The following is a 26,058-nucleotide window of genomic DNA, read 5'->3' on the forward strand; positions in this document are numbered from 1 at the left end:
CCCACCAACAAATGTGTTGTCATTAAATCATAGAAGAGGTGACACAGTTTATGTTATTTGGGCTTTTTGCTCATGAAAAAAAAAAAAAACAGGTGTCTGGTCTGTCATTAAAGTAGAGCAGTAACGTCAAGTGTAAAGACCACAAAGCCACTTCAGCTTCCTCTGTGAAAAGAGTCTGAGGGATGATTTTCTCATTCACAGCACTCAGAAAATCAATATGCTTTTTTTAATACATTGACTTGACACGTTCGTATAACTTACAGTTATTGTACTTGGTTGATCTATTAACATAGTTCATGAAACTGCAGTTCATTTCAGATTTTGGTCGTCTGCATTGGTCAATGTATGTGCTTTTCTAATCACCACTGTGCTCTACAAGGTCAGTATCATCAAGAATTCATATATATATTCATTTGGTTAAGGCAAGTTTACACCAAACATTAATAATGAACAATACTGCACAACATGAAGAAGGTCGTTATTCTGAACACGTACAGTAAAGTGGAAAACCTATACTGCAACACCCCATCAGTTGTATTCAATTCTGTATTGCCACCTGTTGGCACAGTTATGTAATGTACAGAACAACTTTTGTTATGTCGGATCACTCACGAGAAAATTAAAGGGATACAGTTCACAAGAAAAAAATAAATAAATAAATAAAAATAATAATATATATATATATATATATATATATATATATATATATATATATATATATATATATATATATATATTAAATACCCCTTAAAATTAATTTACTTCACATTTCTTTGTAATTATTAGTCAAATTTACAAGCAATTTCTGAGTAATAATTATTTCAACAACTATTTTTTTTCTGTATAAAAATCCTTTCACATTATAAAGATTACTATGTTTGACAAGAAAACACTATTTAAGTCTTTCTAAAAAAAAGTCTGGTCAAATCTGATCTGGCTAGTTTGCGACTCCAGAAACAAAATGAGCAATGAGAATTCAATTGACAAGAAGTAGGCCTAAAACTATAGCAACCTGTTGTGTCGCAAAGAGGAGTGGGAGAAATTCGGATTCATTGTATTTCCATTTTTTTCATGTGTGTGTTGAGCTGCTTCTGTAACATGCTTATTCTGGTTTTCATGGTGCTCTACAAAACCTGAAATCCCAGGCCATGAGTTTTTCCTCAGTTACTCATAAGAATTACTAATGATTATTAAATGCTATGTGAATAAATGATTATAAAAGGACAAGGGAAACCATAAAAATAAAAACAACACATAATTTGCACTTGAGGATCTAAGGATCCTTCACAGGCATTACTTGCTGGTGGTTTTACATCAGTAATATTATAAATTGACAGTTTATTGCTGGTCTGTCATTTTACACTGTTGTCATTTTTATATATAATTCATATTATTTTAAGTTGAAATTAAGAGGTCCAATACTATGAAAATCACACAGCACAAAAAGTAGAATTTCATAGATATTGTTTGTTGTTCATTTTTAAAATATATATGAACTTAATAAATGACATAGACTATTTATTTAGCAAAAATCCTGTCATTTTAATAATTCCAATTAAGCTCAGTGAGTTCTTTTTTACCTCTTCTACATTGAACGTCTCTGTAAATACTTCATAAACATACTTTAAATATTAACTGATGCTTGTCACTTTTTATTTAAGTTAATCGATTTTCTATTCTAATCAGTTCAATTCTACAGACTGACTCGGACCTTTGTCAACTAGCATCAGCTTCTCCAGACTGTAAATCTGTAGAAAATTGAGACAAAAATCGTGTAGTGTATTCCAGCCTTTGAGATTTGTTTTCAAGTTGACATTCATTTAAAAAGAGGTTTCATAATGAGGCTAGTTTCTGTGTTCACCCCATGAGTTAAATGTTTTATTAGTTTATTTGATTTTTGAATATGTGTCACTGAGCTGAACGTGGACTAGCATAGATTTTAAAATGTGCTTAAATGACACTTCACTGTGAATATATTGCCTTGAATGCCTTGTTGCTTGTTTTTAGTTCTCTGATTCTATTTTAATTTATTTTTGTTCATTTTTTGATGATTGACTTTGTACGTATACAGTACAAAGTGAAAAATATTGGTTATTTTAAGGGAACTTTTTAAAGAATAATTTTATATATATATATATTGCTTGAGCTAGAAAGAACTACTGAACATAAATAAAATGTGCAAAAGGATTTTTGAAAAAATACCCTTAGAAAGAGCTACTGCATTACTGCATTCGAACTTCCAAACTGACTCAAATGATTCGCGAACCCGCTACGAACCAGGCCATGAGTTTTTCCTCAGTTACTCATATGAATTACTAATGATTTTTAAATGCTATGTGAATAAATGATTATAAAAGGACAAGGGAACCCATAAAAAAACAACAACACATAATTTGCACTTGAAGATCTAAGGATCCTTCACAGGCATTACTTGCATTAATGGGCGTAGGTTTGGTCTCAGCTTTGGTGGGGACACCCCCATACAGCCAACCCCCCCCCCCCCCCCCAAATTCTTTTGTTGTAAGTTACCAGTGATTTAATGATTTCCTTTTTTTATTTCAGACTGTTGGCAATACAAAATATAACAATACAGAAGTGAATCTACTTCATCTCGCTATATTGTGCCCTGACCCCGATATACCATCCGGTATACTGCCCCTAAAGAGTATAACTGTATAATCTCATAAATGCACTCTCAAAAAATAAATAAATAAATATTCACAGCGTCGTCAACATGCGCGCGCGCACACACACACACATACACACACACACACACACAGCGCGCGCATCACCCGCTCGCTGCTAGTGCAAGCACAAAAGTAGTCCCGGTCTGCGCGTATAGCCTGTCAGATACCCCGCCGTCAATCAAATTACAGCGTTTCTTGTACTGTCGTCATCCTGGCCATTAGAATAGATCCAAATAGCAGTGCAAAGATCCAAATAGCAGTTTTTGTTAAATAGTGGTGGGGACAAATTTGTCATCTCAAAATATTGATAGGGACTAGTACCTAGCGTCCCCCCCTAAACCTACGCCCATGCTTGCGTTACTTGCTGGAACTCCCGAACTGACTCAAATGATTCGCGATCCTGCTCCGTACTCCCAAAATGACTCAAATGATTCGCAAACCCCCTACGAATTCTCAAAATTGATTCAAATAATCCGCGAAGCCACTTCGAACTCCCGAACTGATTCAAATTATTTGCAATACCCAAATTGACTCAATGATTCGCGAACCCGCACCGAACTCCCAAACTGACTCAAATGATTCGCGATCCTGCTCCGAACTCCCAAACTGAATCAAATGATTCGCGAACCCGCTCCGAACTCTCGAATTGATTCAAATGAGCCGCGAATCAAGCCACTCCGAACCTACGAACTCCCGAACTGATTCAAATGATGTGCGATCCCCAAACTGACTCAAATGATTCGCGAACACGCTCCGAACTCCCGTACTGACTCAAGTGATTCGCGATCCCGCTCCGAACTCCCGAACTGATTCAAATGATTCGCAATCTCCAAACTGACTCAAATGATTCGCAGACCCGCTACCAACTCCCGAACTGACTCAAATGATTTGCGAACCCGCTCCGAACTCCCGAACTGGTTCAAATGATTCGCGCTCCATACTCCGAACTAGGAAGAACGAGGAAGCATGCATTGTGATGGGTGCTCTGAAAAGCGGCAGCGCAGGCAAAGGATCAAAACCTCTATTAAAACAGATGTCCAAATGAACATACCAGTACACTAAAAGCATGTTCTTGCACATGGAGAGGTGGCGGTAAGCTCAAGAGCTATATTTGGAAGTGGTCGGTGGTACCGGTGTGTACCAGCCACTTAAAGCACTGTATATATTTTTTAATAAAGCTTAATGGGAACAGGGGTGAGCTTAAAGGGTACAAATAAGTTGTCACCATGGAAAATACTGATGAACTTCTTGTGTTCCCTGCCCCAGTCCTTAAGACTGTATATGGTTTCTGTTTTCTGTGTCAGTTTTTCCTAGACTCTAAACAATCTCTGCTGTGGGTTCCCGATCAGACTGTTCTGTCGTGGTGCTCTTCTGTTCCACCATGGTGGGCTCCTGCTCCTCCGGAGTGTGGGGGATTGAATTTGTTTTATTAAAAGTGGGGAGGACTCATCCCCCATATCCCCCTGTATTCTACGCCCATGCATCCATATAACCTGTCCTCTCACCCCAAATTCAGTATTTAAGGTTTGTTCCTATATTTCTCCCATAGTAAACAGTGCCTGGCCTAAACAGGCCTCTTTTAAAATGACCTGTTTACAGACTAAGGCATGGTGAATTTTTCTTTATCACTGTCCCAGCAACTCCCCAGAAATAACAAGTAAAATAAGTACAAAAAAATCAGAACAAAAATGGGGGAAAATATGATACATTTTTTTTGTACTTATTTTTCTGTTATTGCCGGCAGCAGCTGGCACCGTGATAAAGATTGCGATCGACAGGTTGTTGACCACTGGTCTACAGTATATTAATATTCTGAGGTTTTAGAAACAAGCAGTCTGCAAAAGTTTGGATAGTTGTGTATTAAATTCTATGTTATGAAAGTATATAAGACAATAATGTACAGCATAACATGACAAGAGGAGTAAAGGTTCATTTTAATAGATCCCTCTGAATATCACAAACTGACACAGTTTATTATGCTGGATTCTTTTTATTTGTATTTTTTTTTTATTTGAGCTACACAGGACAGAGTAACCAACACCATTATACAATTACTTCAGCTTTTAAATGAGGAAAAACTGGTAAATGAATATTCAGAATTACATTTATAAGCTTTCAAACTCATAAATGGCAATTTCCAAAAGACTACAAAAAAAACAAAAAAAAACAAAAAAAAAAACAGAAAAGATGAAAAGACAATATTGTCTTGCATAAAGCATTAGTGCATTTGTCTGCAATTGTCTACTGCAAATCAATTCAGTGTGAACGTTTTCTATTCAGTGGAGCCATGACGTTTCTTCTGTTTTGGTTGTTTGATTGGTTTAACAATGCTGTTTGACAGCAATGTTGGAGAATCCATGAACCTGAGTGAGCTGAGGAGAGTCCAGTGAGACCAGAAGTTTCTGTGGGCCGTGACACGTGGGAATAAACTTCTCTGTCAGGCACACTGTGGCATTCCCTGCAATGTCACTGTGAAAGAAGGAAAGATGATTATATTACTATATATATTCATTTTTTATTATTATTAAATAATCATAAAAACTGTTTAGCAACATATATTGAATTTACCATTATGTTCAGCAATCATAATTTATATAATTACTAATTATTAGTGCAAAAATAATTAATTATTTTATTGAGTAATTAAATCAATTTTACCCATAGTTGACAACTCTTGCATGCTGCTGTCCAAGTCCCACAAAGCGGAATACAGAGTTCTTCAGGACACGAGGCAGAGGATTCTGGAAAGTGATTTTGACTGGCACTTCTTGACCCAAGACAGCATCACTTACAGGCTGAGAAGAAGCACATACAAGACACAATTTAACACTAAATAATTCCAACCAATCAAAAGATTCAACAGTTAAACTCTAATTTTAAACTCACAGCGACAACAAGATCTGGTGTGCGCAGTCTGAAGTTGTACTGGGTGGCCAGAACCTGCTTCGTCTGAGCCACGTGTCCAAAGAGGTTGAGCATCAGTGAGGTGTGATCCACCAGGTGTTCCTTATACTCGTCATAACTCAGGGTCCATTCCAGAGCTCTGCCTATTATAGCAAAAATGACAAATACTGAATGAATACTCATGCTTTCATTACAAGTCTCTTTACCCATAAGCTGCATAATGCCAACTGGGTGGTATCATGTATTGCAACTCTTTATCACTTCTCACATTCAGCTTTATCTTTGAACTCTTTATGATTTCTTACATTCAGAGGGCTTGAGCTCGATGCATGTCTGGTCTCTCTTCAGGAAGGTCTTCCTGACTCCGGTGTAGTACGTGGCTGCAGCTTGGCTGTAGAGGGTGACGCTACGAGGTGAGCTGCATTTGTTTTTAAGATTGATGTAAAGCAAGGCATCCTTGCCCACACATAGTCCATCCTCTTTCAGGCTGACTTCACAGACAACATCCTCAGGACAGGGCAGTGGGTATGTGCATCTTCTCAAGCCATGACGAAGAGCTGTTTCCAAAGCAGTGCTCTTCTCAGAAGAACCTGATCAATTAAAGACAGAGTAAAACGGACATATGGTTCAATCGCAGGAGAAACACCAAACTTCATAATTTCAGTAAGCACCATGGTTCAAAGTATTAAGGGGCTAAAGCAAATGTTTTAAGTGAAATGCTTGTGGGTTTTACCATATGGGTGTTTGTAGAAATTTGTGATGTCTACACGTTGATCTGAGCCGACAGCCTTGGTACTGATGCAGTGACCTACTACATCCTTCTCAATATGAACAACACCAAAGGTCCCGTCACATCTCCGCTGCCAGTAAACCTTATCATTGTTCACCTAGAGCCACAACAGGAATCAGAAGTTATAATCGCTATTGTAAATTGTATGCAATGGTAAATTAAAGGAAATAACGCACTTCTGCGAAAAGGAAGGGCACATCATGCTTCAGGAAGACCTGCCCGCTGCGGATCGCAGCAACAGAGGTGGGACCACAGCGGAAGAAGCCCTGGCTGGTCAGTTGAGGAGTGGAATCAACCACCTGCCAACCTCCAAAACCAGATGGCAGGTCTGGCCGAGTCATCCAGGCCTCATTCCACACATGGTAGTTCCTACATGGAAGAGAAGAAGAAAGATCTAGAAACACTTCATGGACATTCAGAGGAACTCTTGGTGACATTATAAATGGTAATGATACTTACCAGATTGGATCACGGTTCATGTGATCGATCAGCTGAAATTTCTCGTCCAAGTAGACATCAGTTGACAAATGAACATCAGTGTCATGAGCAGAACAGAAGTTTGAAACTGGACGAGCAGGAACACCCAAACACCTCAACACTACGAGAAAGAGAAGAACAACAAAATAATTACATCTGTAATCACTTTCTCAAAACTTCTTCTTGTCCAGTCTGCAGGAACTCTTACGTGTGTTGGTGACTCCAGCAAAGGCCAAGCTCTGTCCATACTTGACTGGCGTTCCTCCACATTTGTAGAACTGTTTCAGGATGGCACTGCTGCTGCACCAGGATGTAGGAGCAGTTCCATCTCCATAGCAGTGTGACCAGTTACCCACCAGCACACCACTGCCTTTGCTGGCAATAACCTGTTAAGGAAATACAACTGAAAATATTATAGAAATACTGAATAAAAAAAGTGTTGATAAGAAGGAAATGAAGACTCACCATGTTAGAAACCACTCTGGAAATGTTAATGGGGCTTCCCCACCCTGAGCAAGGTGTACAGCTCTTCTCCAACACATACATACACGCAGACAAGATTCCCTTCTCAAACTAAGAATCACAGATCGCAGAGGAAGAAAATTAGATATTGTGTAAAAAAAAAAACCTTCATTCTATATTGTGCACTTTTATTTCTCAAGTATGGGAAGGTTAGGAAAAACTAGAAACCATAGCGGTGCCTTAGTCTTTAACATATCATGAACATCGTTGAACTTTCGTAATATATTAATGAAATGTTGGCTCTTACTTGACCAAAGTTCCATGTTTTGCAGCCAATCTGCTGCTTAGTTCCGTAGTAGATTCTGCCCATGTCATTCAGCACATACTCAGCTCTCTCCGCCTCATCACTCAGGTACACACAGTCATCTGATGAAGAGAACAATGGACTTTAAATGGAAAAGCATTTGTTTTCTTTTCTCATTCTATTACATTTTCATATTTAGGTTTCAGTTGTAATATTAAAGTATAATTAAACACGTACCTTTACACCAGGGGTTGAACAGCATGTAAATGTCATTTTCAGGAACATAAGGTAAAGTGAATCTTCCTCCTGGACAGTGTGTCACGACACTGAGCTGGTATCGTCCAACACAAGCAGTCGGAACAGAGTGCACACACAGTTTGATTCGGTTTTGGGCTCGTTCCACAATCTTTGCCCCCCAGCAGTCTTTCTTGAATTCTTCCACAATTGGAACGATCACATAAGTGCCGTCCCGGATGGATGGGATATGACCTGTTAAACATACAAAACAACAAGAGATTCCAGTGATGGTAGAAATGCTGGTTCAGCTCCTCACATGTTCCTCCTCTACATATGTAGATACAGTATATTCTCTGTTGTCTTGGATCTTTTAGAAACTAACCTAGTTTGAGCTCCAGGTGAAGCTTGTCACAACTGGGATTGAAAGGACGGCACAGATCCACCCACATGTTGAAACTCTGTCCTCTGCGGACGATGAGATGGTCATCAAGGAAACAATGTGTGTGATGCTCCTGACGATTCAGTCCGGTCCTGCACTTGAGAAGGTCGACTTTACTCACCCGGAGGACAGCATCTGAGAAAACATAAAAGCAGAACACAGGTAACTGGTTATCAAACAAATAATTCATTGAGTTATTATGAGTAAGAATAACACATTTCCCATCATACACTGCAGGACAAAGATAAAGAAAATGTGAAGACTCTTACTCTCTGCTCCACAGACTTGCGTGCTTGTACAGTCATCCACATAATTCTTGACGACGACTTCCTTTGTGTCATAATCATGGCATTGAGCAACAAAACCGTAAGGATTAGAGTATGAAGTACCGCAAGGATAATCATATGAAGTACCCCAAGGATAATCATATGAAGTACCCCAAGGATAATCATATGAAGTACCGCAAGGATAATCATATGAAGTAGCGCAAGGAGTAGCATATGGAGTAGTGCATGGGTTAACACAAGGGTTAACATATGGGTAGGCATAAGGGGTAGTGCATGGGTCAGTGCAAGGGTTAACATATGGGTAATGATAAGGGATAGTGCATGGGTTAACGCGAGGGTTGGTGTGAACCGGTGTGTAGTATGCTGGTTTCCTCCAGTTGTACTCCTGCAGTTTAATGGCTGGGAAACGGCCAACGCTGCAGAGGTTTTTGTATGGGTTGTATACAAAAGGCATGCTGGGCAAAAAAGAAAGAAATGAGAGTCATGAGTGTGATCTGTAATTGGTCAGTAGATGGTTAATAATTCATAAATTAGGTCTCTTTGTTCTTAGAAATCAGATCTCCAGTTTCTTTTTAAGCTGCAATTACTAGACAGCAAAAGACATATCCTTACATGAAACATTGAGCTGTTCCCCCAAAATTTAACTATATAAATTTCATACCAGTACAATACTTTTTAAACAACTCTTGATCCACAAAACTATGAATTCTAGATGTCAGCTTTCTAATAGAAATGAATAATTTAATAAAGTTTCAAACAATGTCTGAGATGATTACTTACATGGATGTTGTCCTTGTCTGTTCAAGAGAAACTGAACTGAAAACTGCTGCAGAAAGTGAACAGTAAGTCCTGCTTTAACCAGCTTGTGGCTCGTTCTGTAGTTTGTCTCTACAGCAGACGGGATATTTATACTACATCTCCATCTCCACCCCATCCACAGCTCATAGCTGAAGTGTGAATAGTTGTCCTCTTAAGAAAGCCATTAAAGGATTTTGAGTCATATTCATTTAATTGTTTCTTTTAGAGAATTAATGGGACAAATTAACATCTTAGTTGAGTTGTTCTGAACTTTAATTTTAGATTAACATCTATACCAGAGATTAACAAACAGGGTCATTAAGAAATATATAGACACATGTTGCTTAAAATTTTTTTCTGATATCTCAATCTCTGAGAGAATGTTAATGTATATAGCGATAATTAAAATGCAACATAAACATTAAGTAGTATATATATATATATATATATATATATATATATATATATATATATATATATATATATATATATATATATATATATATATATATACTACTTAATGTTTATGTTGCATTTTAATTATCGCTATATACATTAACATTCTCTGCAAGTAAATTGCAGCATTGTTAAGAGTCTATTACTCTTACATTTATTCTCATGATTGTCAGAACAAGGATGACTCTTTGATATATGACTGTTAGTCAGTTATTAAATAGAATGACTCATAAAATTGGAAAGCAGAGAAAATGAATATGAAAATTATCATGCAAGAGAATGTATTTATTTAATTTTCATGTTTTATTCTTTAATTAAATTTAATACAATTTTTGGAAGTATGGAATCTGATTTCATAACTTCAAATCATTATGCACCTTTGAATTTATAAACTTTTTTTTATAAAAGCATTTTCAAGTATGTCATGATTTTATTTAATTTTTTAGGGACAATATAATTGTTCACCAACCCCAAACTGAACCTTATCCTCTACGGAAGCCCTGAACCGCATGGTGGAGAAAAAAAAAAAGAAAACTTATCTCGTTATTTCGAGTTATTAAGTCGTTATTTCGACATAATAACTCGTTATTTCGACTTATTAAGTCGTTATTTCGAGTTATTAAGTCGTTATTTCGACATAATAACTCGTTATTTCGACTTATTAAGTCGTTATTTCGACTTATTAAGTCGTTATTTCGAGTTATTAAGTCGTTATTTCGACTTATTAAGTCGTTATTTCGAGTTATTAAGTCGTTATTTCGACATAATAACTCGTTATTTCGACTTATTAAGTCGTTATTTCGACTTATTAAGTCGTTATTTCGAGTTATTAAGTCGTTATTTCGACTTATTAAGTCGTTATTTCGACATAATAACTCGTTATTTCGACTTATTAAGTCGTTATTTCGACTTATTATGTCGTTATTTCGACTTATTAAGTCGTTATTTCGACATAATAAGTCGTTATTTCGACTTATTATGTCGTTATTTCGACATAAGTCTCATTGAGCCACTAGAGGGCAGAATAAGACCGCGAATCAAAGAACGCATTGTAGTTATGTTGACCTACGGTTAAGCACTTTTACAGGTGGGTGCTCCAAAATCCCAGAAGTTTATCATTGGAAATTGCATTCATCCCAGGCATATGCATTAATTTCAGGCTAACATATATTGAGGTGAAATTTATGTAGCCCATAAATGCAATATTACCGTAAAAGTTTGCCATAAATACACTAGGTATAGGCGTTTATTCTATGTAGTTTTCATAACACTGGATATTCTACTAATTCATACTTTTCTAATACATTGCCTAATGGGCAATTAACTTATTTAATAAGTACATATTTTGTGCTAATTGCTAGTATTGTATGGGGTCAGAATTGTTGCATTATTCCAAATAAATAGATTATTATCCATAAATAAATGTAACGAGATTCACAAAAATATATCAAATTCACAAATAAATGTAAAGAGTTTCACAAAAAATATAAAACGCACAAATAAATAAAATGAGATTTGCAAATAAAAAAATATATATTTACAAATGTGTTTAATGTCACAAACACAACTCTACCTGGCATTTATTTGTGCACCGCTGTCTGTGCATTTGTAAATTACTGCACGCATTTGTGATCGCTTCCTGTGCATTTGTGGATTTGAAACACTTCACTTCTAGCGTCGACGTGCAGATAAATCCACAAATAAGTGGACTCCACCCACCGTCTACTTAACCCAATCAGACAACGCCCATGTTGCACTGACCAATCGCAGCACGCTCTCTCTCCAACCAATCACGTTTTGCCTAACAACCAGGGCGGGATCAGACACATGAACGCGAGTCACTCGCTACAGTCTCTTCAACATGGCCGATCAAGAGGAGTAAAGACAGGTGAGTGATGCTTACACAGTAATTAACTGAAGTTTTACCAGGTTCTTGATATGTCATCATTTGTCATAACTAGTGAGGTAGTTTGACAATTTACACCATGATTTAATAAGTTATTATTTGCTCTCAAGCACCATTTCGAAGACTGTCGCATTTGTCTGCCACATACATCAAGGGTGTCTTAATTCTAAAATGGACCATTATTCATTGTGAGGTGTAAATTGTTGTAATTTCTTTACTTTTGAATTTCTTTACTTGTGGCCTACAAAATGCGACCTCCTTGAGAAAGCAGCCATCGAAACAGTCAGCGGATTTATTTTACATTTAGAATTACTGAATTAGTTTATTAGATTAAATAAACTATTACTTAATATTGAGTGCAAGATGAAGAATATGTGAAGCTGCGGGTAGATTCGATGTGCGCCTGTAGTAAGGTTGCCAACTGCCCTAATTATACAGATATACGTTTGGGGTAAGATCTTCCACTGCATATTACATGAGACTCGGTTTTATTCCCCCTTGTTACCCCCCGCAGTGGCATCGTCTCAGATACTACGAGTATGTGTGAACTGAGGGTCATAAGCTGTTGTTACGTTACCTGGAATGCATGACATGTTAATTGAAATTAACTGTCGAAAAGAACCAGTTTTCGAAAAAAGAACCCGACTTCCCATCACTAGTGAAAAGTTGGCCTTCCTCATTATTATGTTCCCTTGTATATAACTGGAACGGTTACTCCATGCACCTTTAAACTACAGTCTGTTCAGTTAAATATTTGGCTGCAGTTTGTGTTTACTTACTGTTTGTTCAGGGCCTTTCTGCACAAGGTGAAAGTGCTGCTCGGGCATTAGTGAAGATCATCGCCAGGGATCTGACACCAGCGCCAAGCCGCTCCACTAATTACTATTATATATAATGCTCATTACTGTAGTAACATCCAAAATAAAACTATAACGTTATTTGTAATTTAACTAGTGTTTCCCAGTTTTCTACCTCTCTGGTGTTTTCTGAACCCATCCGTCCGTCTGTGTTATTAATTTTTTTTTTTTAAGGTAATTAAATGACCACTTGGTCATGTAGCATGTTACATTTAAAAATATTGTTGGAATATTGGCTAAAAATAAAAAAAATCTAAAGTACTGTGCTGTATTTACCAATTAGACTAATATTTCATTGTGAACAAGGTTTATTTCATTGATCAAAATTTTCTGTGTTTGTTATTATGCATTTTAGGACAGTGAAGCAGCAAATGACAGACTAATCCACTTTCTGAAGCTTGGATTACCCCAGGAAAACATCAGTAACATTTTAGGTGTCACTCATACAACTATCGTTCGTTGGATGAGAGAATGTGTTTGGCCAGAGAGAGAATCCAATAATTAACCCTGAGGTAATTATTTCTTCTTACAATGCTTTATTGGTTTTGCTCTGTTAGATTAACCCCCCATATTTAAAATGATTTATTTGTTTACCTTTAGATGGAATATTCAGACTCAATGGCAGTTGAACAAGATGGTGGAGATGCTGACCATGTTCACTTTGCAGTCAACGTGCCTGTAATTCACAGGCCACAACTCACAAATGAGCAAATTGACCCACTGCAAGTGTCTGATTCATTTGGAGTAGATGTATACCTCAAGACTCTCACATATGTACAGACTTTGATTGAATAAAGGGATATTTGAAGGTTTATTTCTGCTGCTCTAATTTTGACAGCAAGGTTGTAAATGTGTATATATAGTTGTATCTTAAGTAAAACTTGTGGAAACAACCTTTTAAGACATGTAAAATAATTAAATTTATTTTAAAATGTTATTGAAGTACTTTATTTATTATTATTACTTGTACATAGAAAAAAATTACATAGAACCAGTGTCCAGAATTAAATGAGTCCAAATCCAATGGAGGATGTGTTAGCACAAGCTTGCAATGTAGATGCAAAGTTATCCATTGTGGTTATTTCATCTGGTATCATCAGGGTCCTGCTGCAGGTAGAAGCCTTGAAGTATCTTCCATTCCAAACATTTACCTGGAGATTCTTGGATGGGACTTCCCATCCAGTCCAAAATGATGTAAGCTTTTGTAGCTGGTCTGTAGTAACTGTGTGGAAAAATAATCAGAAGATGCATACAAACAACTCTTAACATTTTATGGAAGGTTGTATGCATTAAAACTGTCAAACTGCAATGAGTCTTAGAATGAGAAGTTTGAAAAATACTTTTTACAGGATTTATATTGTAATTAAGCCATTTATAATACATATTAAAACAATAAATATCGCTAATTTGATTTGCAAAGTATTAATAAAAAATATAATCTTAAGAACATCTAAGTGTACTCAACTGTGCTCTTTTGAGACACCATAAACTAAAATGTGCTTTTAATATACTACCTCTATTTAAAACAATATGTATTTAGTTACCACTTGTAGTACAAGAAGTTCAGTTGGACTATAAGTGGTAACTAAATACATGTTATTAATACTTCCAATCATAGTAACCTGAACGACATACCAATTTTTCCTCAAATGTGCTTTATAATAAATTACAATAAATCTATGAACAGGCTGTGGTCATGTCATGCATTCCAGGTAACGTAACAACAGCTTATGACCCTCAGTTCACACATACTCGTAGTATCTGAGACGATGCCACTGCGGGGGGTGACAAGGGGGAATAAAACCGAGTCTCATGTAATATGCAGTGGAAGATCTTACCCCAAACGTATATCTGTATAATTAGGGCAGTTGGCAACCTTACTACAGGCGCACATCGAATCTACCCGCAGCTTCACATATTCTTCATCTTGCACTCAATATTAAGTAATAGTTTATTTAATCTAATAAACTAATTCAGTAATTCTAAATGTAAAATAAATCCGCTGACTGTTTCGATGGCTGCTTTCTCAAGGAGGTCGCATTTTGTAGGCCACAAGTAAAGAAATTCAAAAGTAAAGAAATTACAACAATTTACACCTCACAATGAATAATGGTCCATTTTAGAATTAAGACACCCTTGATGTATGTGGCAGACAAATGCGACAGTCTTCGAAATGGTGCTTGAGAGCAAATAATAACTTATTAAATCATGGTGTAAATTGTCAAACTACCTCACTAGTTATGACAAATGATGACATATCAAGAACCTGGTAAAACTTCAGTTAATTACTGTGTAAGCATCACTCACCTGTCTTTACTCCTCTTGATCGGCCATGTTGAAGAGACTGTAGCGAGTGACTCGCGTTCATGTGTCTGATCCCGCCCTGGTTGTTAGGCAAAACGTGATTGGTTGGAGAGAGAGCGTGCTGCGATTGGTCAGTGCAACATGGGCGTTGTCTGATTGGGTTAAGTAGACGGTGGGTGGAGTCCACTTATTTGTGGATTTATCTGCACGTCGACGCTAGAAGTGAAGTGTTTCAAATCCACAAATGCACAGGAAGCGATCACAAATGCGTGCAGTAATTTACAAATGCACAGACAGCGGTGCACAAATAAATGCCAGGTAGAGTTGTGTTTGTGACATTAAACACATTTGTAAATATATATTTTTTTATTTGCAAATCTCAATTTATTTATTTGTGCGTTTTATATTTTTTTGTGAAACTCTTTACATTTATTTGTGAATTTGATATATTTTTGTGAATCTCGTTACATTTATTTATGGATAATAATCTATTTATTTGGAATAATGCAACAATTCTGACCCCATACAATACTAGCAATTAGCACAAAATATGTACTTATTAAATTTGTTAATTGCCCATTAGGCAATGTATTAGAAAAGTATGAATTAGTAGAATATCCAGTGTTATGAAAACTACATAGAATAAACGCCTATACCTAGTGTATTTATGGCAAACTTTTACGGTAATATTGCATTTATGGGCTACATAAATTTCACCTCAATATATGTTAGCCTGAAATTAATGCATATGCCTGGGATGAATGCAATTTCCAATGATAAACTTCTGGGATTTTGGAGCACCCACCTGTAAAAGTGCTTAACCGTAGGTCAACATAACTACAATGCGTTCTTTGATTCGCGGTCTTATTCTGCCCTCTAGTGGCTCATACTGAACTTAACACAAGCCTTAACATAATGAGACTTATGTCGAAATAACGACATAATAAGTCGAAATAACGACTTAATAAGTCGAAATAACGACTTAATAAGTCGAAATAACGAGTTATTATGTCGAAATAACGACTTAATAAGTCGAAATAACGACTTAATAAGTCGAAATAACGACTTAATAACTCGAAATAACGACTTAATAAGTCGAAATAACGACTTAATAACTCGAAATAACGACTTAATAAGTCGAAATAACGACTTAATAACTCGAAATAACGACTTAATAAGTCGAAATAACGACTTAATAAGTCGAAATAACGACTTAATAAGTCGAAATAACGAGTTATTATGTCGAAATAACGACTTAATAACTCGAAATAACGACTTAATAAGTCGAAATAACGAGTTATTATGTCGAAATAACGACTTAATAACTCGAAATAACGAGATAAGTTTCCTTTTTTTTTTTCTCCACCATGCGGTTCAGGGCTTCCGTAATCCTCCACCCAGAAGGCGTATGAGAAAATAAGTAGAAAAAGCCTTTAATATGACCAATTAAATTAAAATGACCCAAATACATCCATAAATCAACGGTTCAGCACATTATTAAATGAATAATAACTCTGCAAAGGCTTTATCAAATTGATATAACTACAGTGTGTCTAGTAATTCTGTTCAAACTTGACAGAAAACAATGAAAAGGACAATATTCATTTATTCAGTATTAATTCAGTCCGACCGACCGTCCATCAATCCATCCTTTAATCCAGTTCAAAATCAATCCATGTCAAAATGGATTTACTTAAAATGTCTTTGTGTGAAATCATTTTAGTAGATTTTTTCCATACAATTATCTTGTCAACTCAAACTTCAAGAGAAAATTAAGAAAAGTCAAGGGATTCAAGTTCATGTGCCTTTTTTCATGGGAATAAATGTCAGGCTCCGTGCGGTCAGCCTTGAAATGTCACTGATAAACAGTATAACCACTACAATTATAATGTAACACATGTGCATCTCCCATTCCATTGTGTTTATCAAACCATACTTGTTAAGTCAGTAAAATCAGTGTGTGATGGTGTGACACAGTTAATTAAGATATTGGATGGAAACCAATATTTTGGAGATGCAAAACTCTGATAAACAGGGTTGCTCTGTCTACTGTAAGGTATTTTATAATTTCTATTATGTATTACAGACCACTATTATAATGCTCTAGTCAGTCTTACCCATAATTAATCTGACATGCTGCAGACCAAGTCCATCAATATGGAGGAATAGGTGGAATTTTCACTTTAACTAAACACAATAATATAATATAATATAATATAATATAATATAATATAATATAATATAATATAATATAATATAATATAATATAATATAATATAATATAATATAATATAATATAATATAATATAATATAATATAATATAAATATTATATTTTTTTGCAGGGCTCTATCCATTCTAAAAGTTCAACTAAAATTTCCACTGGGATACCTAGATGCTACACCACTGTCTTTCATAATTTCTTAGTTCTTCTTCAGCATTTCTTAAGCTGCGGTCCCAGCGTTGTTTCTGATATCCGCATTGGACAGACCTTCCTGAAGCATGATTCTCCATTTGTTTTTCGCTTAAGTGCATCAGATCCTTAATATATCTCCCCATGAACATTTTGATGTTTCTCTCTCATGTAAATCCAAAGTGCACACACATAGCAGTGAACACACACCCGGAGCAGTGGGCAGCCATTTTTATGCTTCAGCACCCGGGGGTTCGGTGCCCTGCTCAAGGGTATTGTCATGGTAATGCTGGCCCGAGAGTCAAACCCACAACCCTAGGGTTAGGAGTCAAACTCCCTAACCACTAGGCCACGACTTCCCCGCTTGATTGCAAATGCAGAAAAACTAACATGGAAGTTTTTAGAATTGCACGGAAAAACAGTATGTCCAGGTATAGATAGTCTCTAAAATCTGCCAGGACCAAGCATATCCGCAAACTTCTTGCTTTATGTTGGAATGCAGACTTAGAAGTGTGTTACCGGCACCTGTCCCTCAAGTGGACCATAGGAGGAGTGTCAATGGTTCAATTGAAAGAATGGGGTGGTAATGCACTTATAAGTCTGCAATCCGCCATAAAGCAAGAAGAAGAAGACACCTCATGCTCCTGCTTGAGAGAACAGCTCAGGAGGTGGTGCTCAGGAGAGTTCTAACAGTTCGGACATTGTCTGAATCAGAGGTAAAAAGCCATTAAAATACTGTTCAGTTTCTTGTACAGACCGATCGTTTTGTGTCTTTACACATCAATGTATCATCACGAGCTGCAGGGTTTAATTTTTTTTGGGGCATGTTTTTTTTGGTTTTGTTTTATTGTATGTTTAAGCCAGGATTCCCATCCAATTACATTATACTATAAGTGATATACTGCAATGGTTTGAGTTAAAAATCTTGGTTTGTGTTCTACTGAAGAAACAGTGTCATGGCTGGAAGAACCGTTGTCTCATTTTGATCTTGGGTGGGTAGGGTCAGGTGTTTGTCTCATTATCACTGATTGTTTTATGTGGGCCTGACCGCTATTTGTGACATCAGCGGCAGCTGCGATTCATTTCCAGCTCACTATTTATTGCCCTGTCTTTCGTCTTGTGTTTGTCAGATCGTTGTTGCAGTCTCCTGTGTGCGTGCCTGGTCTTTTCGTCCTTCATAGTTTCCTGTGTCACTAAAGACCAATGATCGCTCACTCCTGTTTCACCGTGGGACCTTCACCTCCGTACTCACCTCTGAACCGCCCATCTCAGTCCCTGCGTCACGCTCTCCTGCTGTCTGTTTCTGGACCTGATCCTTGGCTACCGGAGTTCTTACCTCGTATTCACAGTGTGACCTTGTTTACTCTCTGATGTTTTGTGTTATCTTATTTTATTAAACTTATTGAACTTGCATTTGCTTCCGTCCCTTTTTGCCGTGACAGTCTTGGATGCCCTTGGGGTAAGCAGATAAACATTACATTTTCATTTTGGGTGTACTGTCCCTTTAAGGTTTGTTGCCTATTACACACAATAATAAATAAAGGCTCAAGTTGGCTATTGAAAGATCCTAAGTAAGGTCAATTGCAAGCTGGAGCAATGGGCATGGAGAAAGGTCATGATTGGTCGACAAAGCTGTCTGTCAGGGTGTGGGAGTAGGATTAGGTCTGGGCTAGGGGTTGTTTCTGTTGTACTGATTCAACTTTCTACATGTCCATGGGTTGAGGCTGCAGCTATCCCTGTCTTAAAAGAATGGAAAGGTATATTCCTGAAATATATTTTTTAATCTATTGGTATACGATATTCGAGTTGAAAATAGATTTTACTGAGCTTCACAGTTTACAACATATATTTAGTACATATTTAAAATACATCTTGGACAGACTATTTATTTTTATGTTTGTTATCGTATGGGAAACTTTGAATATTTTTAGCATTTTAAAGCCACTAACCCAGCAATTATATTCCACATCTGTTAGGTATTTTTTACTGTTTTCTCTCCATATTATGCCACATTCCTCAGGGTTAAGAAGTGTAATTATTCATGTCAGGATGTGTTTTCAGCAACCTTTTAAACGTTCAAAGAACTAACTTACTAAATAAAGTTTAAACATTGCTTAAACTTACAAAAACTTACAAACCTTATAAACATGAATCTATACTGTAATGCTCAACAGCCTAATTAGAACCATAGAGTTGTTGTTGATTTCATGATCATTTCATCCACAGATTCATAGTACTGCAAGTGAAAAACTTTTTATTGATGCAAGAGTGAGGACAGATTATCAGTGCAGCTAAAAGGAGTAAATAAATCATTGAACACAACCACATATTGTTATTTGGTAGGTTGACTAACAACATGAAGCAGTTGAAGTTGTGTATTACTATAATAGTTCAATACTTTATCTTAAAATATGTGCAACTACAATTTCATCACATAATTCCAAAATATTACCCCCATAAAAACAATGTCTGGCATAAATCATAATAAAAGCAAGTTCCTAATATTAAATGCACCCTTTGGTTAACCCTTTATATGGATTACATATCTAAAGTTCTCTTTTTTTAACTCTGCAAATCAATCCATGTGAAAAGCATGCTGAAAGCTTTCTGCTCCTCTGCTTATTTGAGAGATTGTACACTTTTCTTTGACAGCAATGTCTAGGAATCCATGCACCTGAGTCAGCTGAGGAAAATCAAGCAAAGCCAGAAGTTTGTAAGGGCCAGGACACTTAGGAATAAATGTATCGGTCAGGTTCACAGTGTACTCTGTGTGTATTTTTAAGAGTCTCTGGACTCTTAAAAATAAAGGTTCTTTATTGGCATTGATGGTTCCATGAAGAACCTTTAACATCCATGGTGTGTACGTGAGACAGAGAAATTGAGAAAAAGATCCAAGTTACATGAATAACTGCCTCAAAATAGTATATGCTTACTGACTAAATTAAAAATCATTTTCATACCTCAGCAAAAATAAAGGGTGTGTCATATTTGAGGAAGACCTGCCCGCTGCGGATCGCAGCAGCAGAGGCAAGGCCACAACGGAAGATGCCCAGACTGGTTTCCTGAGGAGTGGAATCAACCACCTCCCAACCTCCAAAACCAGATCAGGTCGAGTCATTCAGGCCGCATTCCACACATGGTAGTTCCTACATGGAAGAGAAGAAGAAGATTAGAAGTATGATCTTTGTGAACAGATTCAAAATAGAGGAGACAGAGAAACTATGTTTGTTCATTAGATAGCTTCCACCTGCCTGCAAATATTTCAGTAAGTTTTCACTAATTCAAATTAGTGTAAGCACGAAGATGTCTTAAATCTGCTTAAACTATCTAATCCAGTGAAAAGCAGGATTTCCGGAGTCTTTATAATAATGCATACAAGAAAATGTTGCAATGGAGATTCTTCACTTTATGCTTTTTCAGGAACACTGCAAAGTTTAGATCAAAACTGCAAAAAAATAAAATATTCAATGTACGTTCAGTGCATATACATTTCTCACCAACAGGTGGTGCTCATCAAAGCACTAATAAACTGTTTAGTAATAAACAGTAATAATTTATTAATAACAGGTGTGCAAAAAATATTTTAAATATTCATAATAAGCAGTTTTAGAAACTGTTCTATTTTTGTACTTGTCCCGTGACACTATGCTGATGTTTCTGTACACAATGAAAGAGGTTTATACAAAACCTTATCAGATTGAATCATGGTTCAGGTTATCAAGCAGATCATAGTTCTCATCAAGATAAATGTCTATTGTCATAGACACATCAGTGTCATTGTTTGTTCCTGGTCGAGCAGGAATGCCAAAGCACCTCAACACTACGAGAAAGAGAAGAATATAAGTGGATTACATCTCTTTCTCAAAACTTTTTTTCCTTGTCCATTCTGCAGGAACTCTTATGTGTGTTGGTGACTCCAGCAAAGGCCAAGCTCTGTCCATACTTGACTGGCGTTCAAGCAGTTGGAAAGGAGTGCACACACAGTTTGATTCGGTTTTGTACTCGTTCGACAATCTTGGCGTCCCAGCGACATTTCTTGAATTCTTCCACTAATGGAACAATCACCAGAGTGACATTGCAAATTGATGGAACATTCCGTGTGGAATAAAAACAACAAGAAATAACCAGGGTTATCATCATAAACTAAAACTATATATATATTAAAAAAAACTTGTGTTACTTAATATAAAATATTCATTAACTCAAATAATAATAATAAAAAAACATTCAGTTTATTTCAGTTAGTTACCAAGGCAGCATTTCTCATTTATTTTTGTAGTTTAAAGTAATAAAATAACTAAAAATTAAATAAAAATGTATAAAAAATAAATAAAATGACACAAACACAACAGAATTACTAAAACTTAAAAATTACAATGAAAACAGAAGATACAAAATGAATGCGAAATAGTATATAAATGATACTGAAATAGCACTGTAAACAACAGTGATGGTCTTAAAATCACATCATCGCTAGACTGATCGAAAGGACCTAACCGACCAAGTTTCAGCTCCAGGTGAAGTTGGTCAGATTTTGGATTGAATGCCCTGAAAAGCTCAATCCACATCTGGAAACACTGTCCTCTACGGGCAATGAGGTGATCACTGTGGCAACAACTGGTGTGATGCACAGCCAGACCCTTTCCAGAAACTGTCAGACTCCAGATTAATGCCTGGGAAAAGTGAAAGTGAAAAGTGAAAGTGAAGTGACATTCAGCCAAGTATGGTGACCCATACTCAGAATTTGTGCTCTGCATTAAACCCATCCAAAATGCACACACACAGAGCAGTGAACACACACACACACACACACACTGTGAGCACACACCCGGAGCAGTGGGCAGCCATTTATACTGCGGCGCCCGGGGAGCAGTTGGGGGTTCGATGCCTTGCTCAAGGGCACCTAAGTCATGGTATTGAAGGTGGAGAGAGAACTGTACATGCACTACCCCCACCCACAATTCCGTCCGGCCCGAGACTAGAACTCACAACCCTTCGATTGGGAGTCCAACCCTCTAACCATTAGGCCACGACTTCCCCAAACGGCCAGTGTTGCAGAAGTCGTTGTTCGGGCCATACTTGAACTGAGACATACGGTGAGAGGCAAAATATAAAGAATGAGATTGATATTAGTTGTCATTTAAGTGATCTAAGATATTTTGTTGCCTTTTATCCATCAAGAAAGAACAAACAATCTGCAATAAATATATGAATTGCATATAGTGGTGTTTCTCTTTAAAAAAAAAAACATTTTGATCATTTTTAGTTGATTGATTTAGTTCATGCTCTGGCGTGATTCTGAATCTGAAGATATTTTTGTCCCTGTTTGGTAAAAGTTAAACTCAAATTACTAAAGCAGAGCAAGTCTGGCTGGAACCACGGCTTCTTGCGCTGTGACACTTCTCTACACTTTAATCTTAATATATTCACTTTTTGTTCTCTTCCCCGTGAAAGGATTTGAGATAAATCACACAGGTTAATTTAAAAAACAAACTGTGATGGTGCACATTTATGGCTTAGTGTAAGTGTTCTGACTATAATTGACAGAAGAATGATTAAACTCACAGGCAGAGCTTGTAATTGAGCAATTCCAGCATAAAGGAACACATAAGACAGTTTATGGAATATGCTAGCTGTACAATAGCAGTTTAGACACACCCAAACATTCTTTGTTATTGCTGTTTTCTATATTTTAGATCCATAGTGAAGTCACTAAAATACAGTGAGGTTTATGTAAATGAATGAAAACAGCTTTTTTCAAACTCGCCACCCTCTGTCTATTCAATTACTCTTGGGCTTCATACTGAATGATATTATATGTTTGAAAAACTGGAATTGCAGTTCTTTGCGGAATTATATTCTATGCGTGGGTTGTTATCCAGTGCGGATGAATCTGTTTCTAATGATCGATTAACTCATATCACATCAAACCATGCAATTTATTTAATTTAAAACTACGAAACTTACTATAATAAGTTTAATAACAAATGATAGGTAAAAATTGATAGCCTGAATGCACTGTACTGTAAGTCGCTTTGGATAAAAGCGTCTGCTAAATGCATAAATTATTTTTTTTATTTAATTAAAATTTATTACAAAGAAATGGCAAATAACATTAAAATTGTATTTCCTTGTAGAACATACTCTAATAATAATAATACAAATAATAATAATAATAATACAAATAATAATAATAATAATAATAATAAAATCATTTTGCAAAGTATTAAATACATTTGTAATTGTTTCGTATTCAGTGCAGTGTAAAATGCTCAGCATCCAAAACTACATATCAATCTTCAATGTTGGCAAAATCATTTCTGTGTTGGTCTGGTAATAGCAAGTGTCTCAGACACACGTATACCAAGAAAACTCCTTCTTTACACACCCAAAGATCTTTAGAAACGCAGAAACACTGCAGGTGTGTAAACTATTTAATTCTGAGGTTCATAACTGTCACATAACCTCCATCATCAAAACCATCCCAAAAATGGCAAAAAGCATAAAAGGAAGGAATCAGAACGTGAAATTAAGTGTAATTTACATCTTAATCATCAAACAGTAATCAGAGTAGGAACATTTTTTTTAATGCTAATGTAAATATAAATGTTAGGTTTGGCAATAATGATATACCATCAGTCAAATTATTTGTCCAGTGTCTATTAACTGACACACAATGTGCCTAATTTCTGATCAGGGGTTGGACACATGCATTTGAGTAAATTAACCATTAATGGTGGGAAGCGCTTTATATGAATGATAAATCTAACCTTGCAATATGTTTGATCTGGCCTCAATTAAAAGCTATTATGCACAATCATCCTGCGTGTTATAACACCTCTATATTAGCCTCTGCAGGAACGGCTGATTTTCCCAGTGAATTATCAGATCAGATCCCTTTGCTTGCCATACAACTTGACCTTAGTTTGTGTCTCCTCATTTGGGTAGTTCTTGTGCTTTAAAGTTTAGGGAGGATACGAATATTATAATGTTACGTTACAGTTTCAGAATAAATGACTTTCTCAGTAAATTATTTATTCTGGATACTAATGGCACTAATTAGGTCAGTAAAGTGTTGCATTTATGGTACTGATCAGATAGGGGCACACAAAAATTCTCCATTATTCTCACAATATGATATATACTGTACATAATGGCAAGGTAAGCCCCTTATACTTGAGAGCAGCCACGTACAAGGTGTTTCTTGGAGCTTATAATCTACTAAAGAATGATCATGTGACTTTCACTTTTACACCAGGTGACCTGTAAATGTGACAAAACTGTTTCCAATGCAGTTTTGCTTAATATTCCTTTCTCAAATTGCCTTAAAAACCACCTCATGTGAGCATACACACTTTTTTTTTGTGATTTGGGAGTGTTTACGAAATTGGCATGTTTCACCTCGGCCTATTTTCAATTTGTGCAGTTTGAAAGGTAATGGAAACGCAACTTATGTTGTGATGAGAAATAAAAGGAAGAATTGTCAGGTCGTCATATAAAAAAAAAAGGAGTCAGCTTGTACGCATCTTTACCTGCTCACAAGTCCTTCTCTAATTGATTTAGCGAAGCTGCACATGTTTTTTTCCATGGTTTAGTCATCTTAAATTGTGTCATCATAAAGTGTATAACAAGAAAACATGGTGGACAGTGTACAGTGGTTTATATATTTATAATTATGGATTATATCTGTTCATACATACATGTGTACATTAAATAAGCAAGCTCTTTCAGAATTAGCAAAATTGCATTTCTCATTAAACAAGTAGGCTACTGTGTGATTATATGCAATATCAGTATAGTGGCCATAAGGGGGCTCTAATGAGCATATTAACCTTCAGTCCTTGATTGAGCTCGAGGCTGTGAGTGAAACCGCAAACTGCTGTCTCACTGTTTCACCACCCAGAAAGACATAACAGTCAAGCGACTGGTTCACTAAAACAAATTCAAGTGAGCTTTAGAAATATGCAAATTACAATTAAATGACCACAGTGTTCATTTCTTAATAAAAAATGTCTTTCCAAACTAGTAGTAAAATATGTGTAAACATATACAGGTATCTACAGTACATTGCACATGTCTGCGTGAATGGTATGTGAAGGTTTTGTGACAAATATATAAATGAAAAGGCCATAAACATACTATAAAGTTAAGAACACACATCTGGAATGAGTTATTATTGTGTTTTGTTTGAGAGAGAAAGCATGAGTGTGTGTATATGTGTGAGTGTGAAACCACACATCACCAGGAAACAGAATCCGGAGTGAACATGCGATTTCAGCAGAACTGTGAAAGCCATTTCATTTCCTCTCCATGTTGTTGTAAGCAACCTCTCCTCTGCTGGATTCAGTCCATATTCCACAACATGAAAACAAGAGTATCAAAACAACACCATTTCATTTAAACGATCAATGATAATTCATAATTCAATAGTAATTAATTAATGTAAGGATCACTGGTGTTTCAGTTTAAGTCATAACTTAAAAACTGTTGCAACGGAAAAACACAATGCTAATTGCAACTAACCATGTAATCACAGATAGGTAGGCAAATAGGCTTAGCCACAAAACACAGTAATTCATTTGTCATTTGGTAGAAACGAATCAAACTGAGACAATGACCGATTGTGTGACGTGCCTTCATCCAATGAACAAAACTACATTTAATATAAATTGTTATAAATTAATTTAGAAGTCATATCAATCATTTTGCAAATTTCATGTATATATATTATCACAATG

The 26,058-nt window shown here is 36.2% G+C and overlaps 1 protein-coding gene and 1 long non-coding RNA gene across 2 annotated transcripts; one reads left to right on the forward strand and one right to left on the reverse strand.

Annotated features, from left to right (window-relative positions):
- Positions 1-4,914: 4,914 nt before the first annotated feature.
- On the reverse strand, positions 4,915-8,675 carry LOC113080406 (protein-glutamine gamma-glutamyltransferase K-like; the record flags this gene model as incomplete). The annotated part of the gene is made up of 13 exons (XM_026252581.1): positions 4,915-5,156; positions 5,346-5,482; positions 5,574-5,734; positions 5,897-6,181; positions 6,325-6,478; positions 6,558-6,750; positions 6,841-6,979; positions 7,067-7,244; positions 7,324-7,431; positions 7,628-7,746; positions 7,862-8,113; positions 8,244-8,435; positions 8,570-8,675. Coding segments are annotated over 13 exons (2,172 nt in total), but the record flags the coding sequence as incomplete, so codon positions are not given.
- Positions 8,676-11,687: 3,012 nt separating this feature from the next.
- LOC113080407 (uncharacterized) lies at positions 11,688-13,541 on the forward strand. Its single transcript, XR_003281853.1, has 3 exons — positions 11,688-11,729; positions 12,960-13,116; positions 13,205-13,541. It is a non-coding gene; the product is annotated as an uncharacterized LOC113080407 (long non-coding RNA).
- The last annotated feature ends 12,517 nt before the right edge of the window (positions 13,542-26,058 follow it).

Source organism: Carassius auratus, unplaced genomic scaffold, assembly GCF_003368295.1.
Source record: "Carassius auratus strain Wakin unplaced genomic scaffold, ASM336829v1 scaf_tig00031195, whole genome shotgun sequence".
In the NCBI taxonomy this organism is placed as follows: Eukaryota; Metazoa; Chordata; class Actinopteri; order Cypriniformes; family Cyprinidae; genus Carassius; species Carassius auratus.